The 3,797-nt window shown below is 36.8% G+C and overlaps 1 protein-coding gene across 4 annotated transcripts; it reads right to left on the minus strand.

Moving 5' to 3' along the window:
* Nucleotides 1-966: 966 nt before the first annotated feature.
* On the minus strand, nt 967-3,554 carry LOC145073132 (growth-regulating factor 1-like). 4 transcript variants are annotated; one of them, XM_079019694.1, is made up of 4 exons: nt 2,996-3,554; nt 2,361-2,561; nt 1,982-2,255; nt 967-1,557 (listed from the first exon to the last, which is right to left on the minus strand). In XM_079019694.1, exons 1-4 carry the CDS (start codon nt 3,300-3,302, stop codon nt 1,107-1,109), a joined length of 1,233 nt encoding a protein of 410 aa, XP_078875820.1. In that variant the 5' UTR covers nt 3,303-3,554; the 3' UTR covers nt 967-1,106. The 4 variants fall into 4 exon arrangements, with proteins under 4 accessions (XP_078875820.1, XP_078875819.1, XP_078875817.1 ...); XM_079019693.1 differs by having other exon boundaries at nt 1,982-2,258; XM_079019691.1 differs by having other exon boundaries at nt 1,982-2,258; nt 2,361-2,567; nt 2,996-3,553.
* Between the last annotated feature and the right edge of the window lie 243 nt (nt 3,555-3,797).

Here is a 3,797-nt window from a genome sequence, read left to right on the forward strand (position 1 = left end):
TTCGTATTCAAAATAAACATAAAAAAATAAAAAATAAAAATTATCATCTGCGAACGTACAAATCGCTAAAACATGGATGTGCTTCGTACGTTCGCATATGGCTTGGTGAAATCGCAGATGAGCTTAATCTATCTGCGATTTTGATGACTATTTTTGTAATTTGGGTATTTTTTTTGCTATTTTTTTACAAAGTAATTAATAGTTTAGGTTATATTTGTAATTTTCTTAAGAGTTTATCATTATGGTTGATATCCTTAATTTTAATATAATTAGGTTTTTCATGAACACTACAATCCTTAAGGTTGCATGGTGTTATCCAAGTTTTACCATGGTGAACCTGCGTGGACACTATTACCAGCAGGAAACACCGCACCGTGTTTCTCTTTTTGCCGGCGGTGAAAGTTTACTGTTATCTCTTTCTTCCTTCACTGTTCAAAATCTCTCTTTCCCTCCCTCTTTGCTGGCGGTGATAAATAAACACTACATCCTAAACTCAATTGAAAGCGGTAAAAATGACAAAAATATCACAATCACCTGGTATGGTGCCACCGGCAGTCCGACACTACACAGTTCAGCCTAAAAGAAAATTGTATATGTTAATTAAGAGAACCCTATATCATATTAACACTAGGAGCCTATGTCATAATTTATATTTATTTATATTTAATAATACAGTTACAAGAAACTGTAAATGTTAAATTAGGAGATTGCGTGAAAAAAAACAGACAAAAGAAAATCCTACGCAATATCTATAAAATTAACTTTTCTGATTTTTTAATTTTTATGATTTTTAATAAATAAAATTTACTAAAAGTATCACACCTACACGCAACAGAAAAGAAACATTTAAAAGAATAAACTAAGTGGTTGAAATCTTATCCTTGGAAAGGGCAGCTGGCATTGAGAGACTCAAGGTTTGAGCCCCACAATTTGCCATCAGAAGTTATAACAACCTAACAACAAACATGCTTCCCACCAACCAAATATTGCATCCATAATTGATGCTTACTTCATCCTCACATGCATTCAAAATCCAATATCTTTCGGTCTTTCTTTCATCATAAAAGTTAACTAAGATACAACATGTAAAATATCAAGATTTATGTTTACAACAAGTGCCCTAACCCGATGGTGGTTCCCAACCCTCCGTCATCGAGTTTAGGGCCGACAGGCGAAGTGTTTAACACTTCGCCCAAGGGCCCGCCCATTGATGTCTCCCAGGAGACATCATGTTGTGCGTTGGTCGTCATCTTACCCATCCCCAACCCCATTCTTAGTAGAGAATGACTGGTTGGGGATGTTGTCGAGGAGACAAAGCCATCCGAGTTTGTCGAAACGGATATAGAGAGTTGCCCTTGGTTGGAATCTTCCATGAACTGATGAAGTGGATTTTGGGATTTTAGATCACTTTTGTGCATCGGGTTAAGCAAGGAGTCGGAGCAAACGAACCCAAATTCTGTTCCACCTATCGAAAATTGATTCTTTTTTAGGTCAACCGATGTTGGAGATGAGATTGGAACAACGGTTGCTTCAAAACTTGCCTTGTTTACCACACTCCTATACAAGAATCACAAATTCAGAATTTGATTGACTTGAAAAGTTTTCTATAGCTATTTTTTATATATTTGATCGAAGATAATAAGGACATTCATGTCTTTACCCGTATATGTCCCATCCTTTTATCTAGGAAAGAATTTTGTCTAATGACTTTCAGTCCAATGCATGACAAACACATAAGTCCAATGCATCACAAACACATAATCTTCTTTTCTCATGTCCTATTGTATAACTTTTTTGAATCCTATGCAAAAGGTTTGCTTGCGAAGTGGGGAGCATCCAAATAACCCAAAAAAGTGGTACTTGACCATGGAGGGAATCTATTAACTATTATGCTATAATTCCAGTTTTGTAATGTTGACTTTAAAGCATCGACTTTTTTTACCCAAAAAAAAAAACAATCATGAAGTGTATGAATACTTACATGTTATCTTCAGAAGATGTTGCCGCCGGATTGGGTGTAACAGGCTGTGAGCTGGTGTGGCGGAGGACGGCGGTGCTAGTGGTTAGCTTGCAAGTTTGACCTTCCACAGGCTTTCTTGAACGGTGTCGGCCTCTGTTCATGTGACGCTCGCAATACTTTTGGTCAACAACGGCGTCTTTGGCGCACCGCCACTTCTTCCCGTCTGTCCTCCGGCACCTCCCTGGCTCCGGATCGGAGCTGTTGCAGAAACCTAGATGCAACGCACCCCATCCAACTGCTTAAAATCAAAAAATTAACTTGTTTATCCATCTTGAAAACACCCAAATCGAAGTTCAAATCCGGAAATAAAGACAGGGATTAAGAGATTTAGTAAGATTACAAGAATTCTGTCGGAGATGTGCGCCTGAATAAGCAGAAAAAGCAGCGGATTCAAGGGCTTTTCTGATCGGAATAAGGAGATTAGAAGGAATCGCAGCGTTGGCGGTGATGTATTTGTAGATCAAAGCTTGGTGTTCTAACTCCATCCATTGTGATGGTGTGAAAGGCCCTCCAGCTCCAGCTCCAGCTCCAGCGCCATAACCTGCAACTGATTTAAATAGTTTTTATTTTTCCAAAATTATTCCAGAAAATAAATTCTAAAGATTTCTGAGAGAGAGCGAGAGAGATATTTATGTATGATTCTGAAAAAGAAAGGGAAACTATTAAAGAGTTTAAGAACTTGTCTGGAACATTTATGGGCAAAACAGACAATCATGGGGTAAAAATTCCTTTTTTTTTTTTCAAATCAAGAAAGAAAAAATCTTCCAAATTTTTATATGTTCATCTCGAAAAGACATGAAGTATTAACCATTTCAAAAACCCATCTCATAAATCCCCAAAAACGTCAACAAAATTGGCGTATAATCAATGATTGAGAAGAACGAATTTCTGACCACAAACACGAAAACGACCAACAAAAAGACGGTTTTGTGCATGTAAAGGAAACAGGGAAAAAAAAGAAAGAACTGTTTGTACCCGTATTATGTCTCGCGTAGTAAGGAAATGTGACAGTCTGTGTGTTTGGTGAAGAAAAGCTAAGCATATTCTGGGCACCATTAGATCTCCTTGAAATATCATCTTCACCAATCTTCGCCATTTTTAAGTCTCTCCATTCATCTTCACGAGTACCAGTAGCAAGAGCAGAAATAGGGCTTTCCTGTTTACCAAATCCGCCTCCAGATCCGAACCATTTTGGTTTAAGATCCAAATCGCCACAGGAGATCAGAGTGTTTTTGTTGTGGTTATCTGAAGATACCAACCCATCTAAAACCCCAAAATCCATAGACCTAAGGAAGAGAGTTAAGTTTATTTTAAGCTGTGGAGAGGGACATTGGGGTTATTAAAGGAATATATGCAAGCTTGGAGGACGAACATCTTAATGGGGAAGTGCTTGTGTGTTTGTTTTGTTCGGTGTTTATGAAGGGATAATAATGGAAAAAGGAAGGGGGTTGGATGAAGAGGGAGCAGCTCAACTGATGAGTGTTTCTGGTTCAAACTTGCTTTTTAAATGTTTCAAGAGAAACCTTCCAAATATTATATTTGTTCTACGCATGAGAACTGAAATATATAATATTAAAATGATGCTATATTCTCTTGATTTTTCTTTGTCTTATTAAATACGTATATAAGAGTAAATTACAAAAATGGTCCATCTTGGTACGTGGTTTTCTTGAATAACTTCATTTTTTTTTTCAATTAAAACGTTAACCATATCAATGGTTTAATTTTGTTTTGATTTTCGTCCATTTTTAAATTAAAATGATTATTTTTTCTATTT

Source organism: Lactuca serriola, chromosome 9 (genome assembly GCF_051521515.1).
Source record: "Lactuca serriola cultivar US96UC23 chromosome 9, Lser_US96UC23_V15, whole genome shotgun sequence".
Classification (NCBI taxonomy): domain Eukaryota; kingdom Viridiplantae; phylum Streptophyta; class Magnoliopsida; order Asterales; family Asteraceae; genus Lactuca; species Lactuca serriola.

Coding starts and splice junctions, on each gene's coding strand:
- LOC145073132 (XM_079019691.1), bottom strand. CDS start 3,302: ATGGATTTTGGGGTTTTAGATGGGTTGGTATCTTCAGATAACCACAAC. Junction 2,568..2,995: donor CTACGCGAGACATAATACGG/GTACAAACAGTT, acceptor TATTTAAATCAG/TTGCAGGTTATGGCGCTGGA. Junction 2,259..2,360: donor ACATCTCCGACAGAATTCTT/GTAATCTTACTA, acceptor TTTGATTTTAAG/CAGTTGGATGGGGTGCGTTG.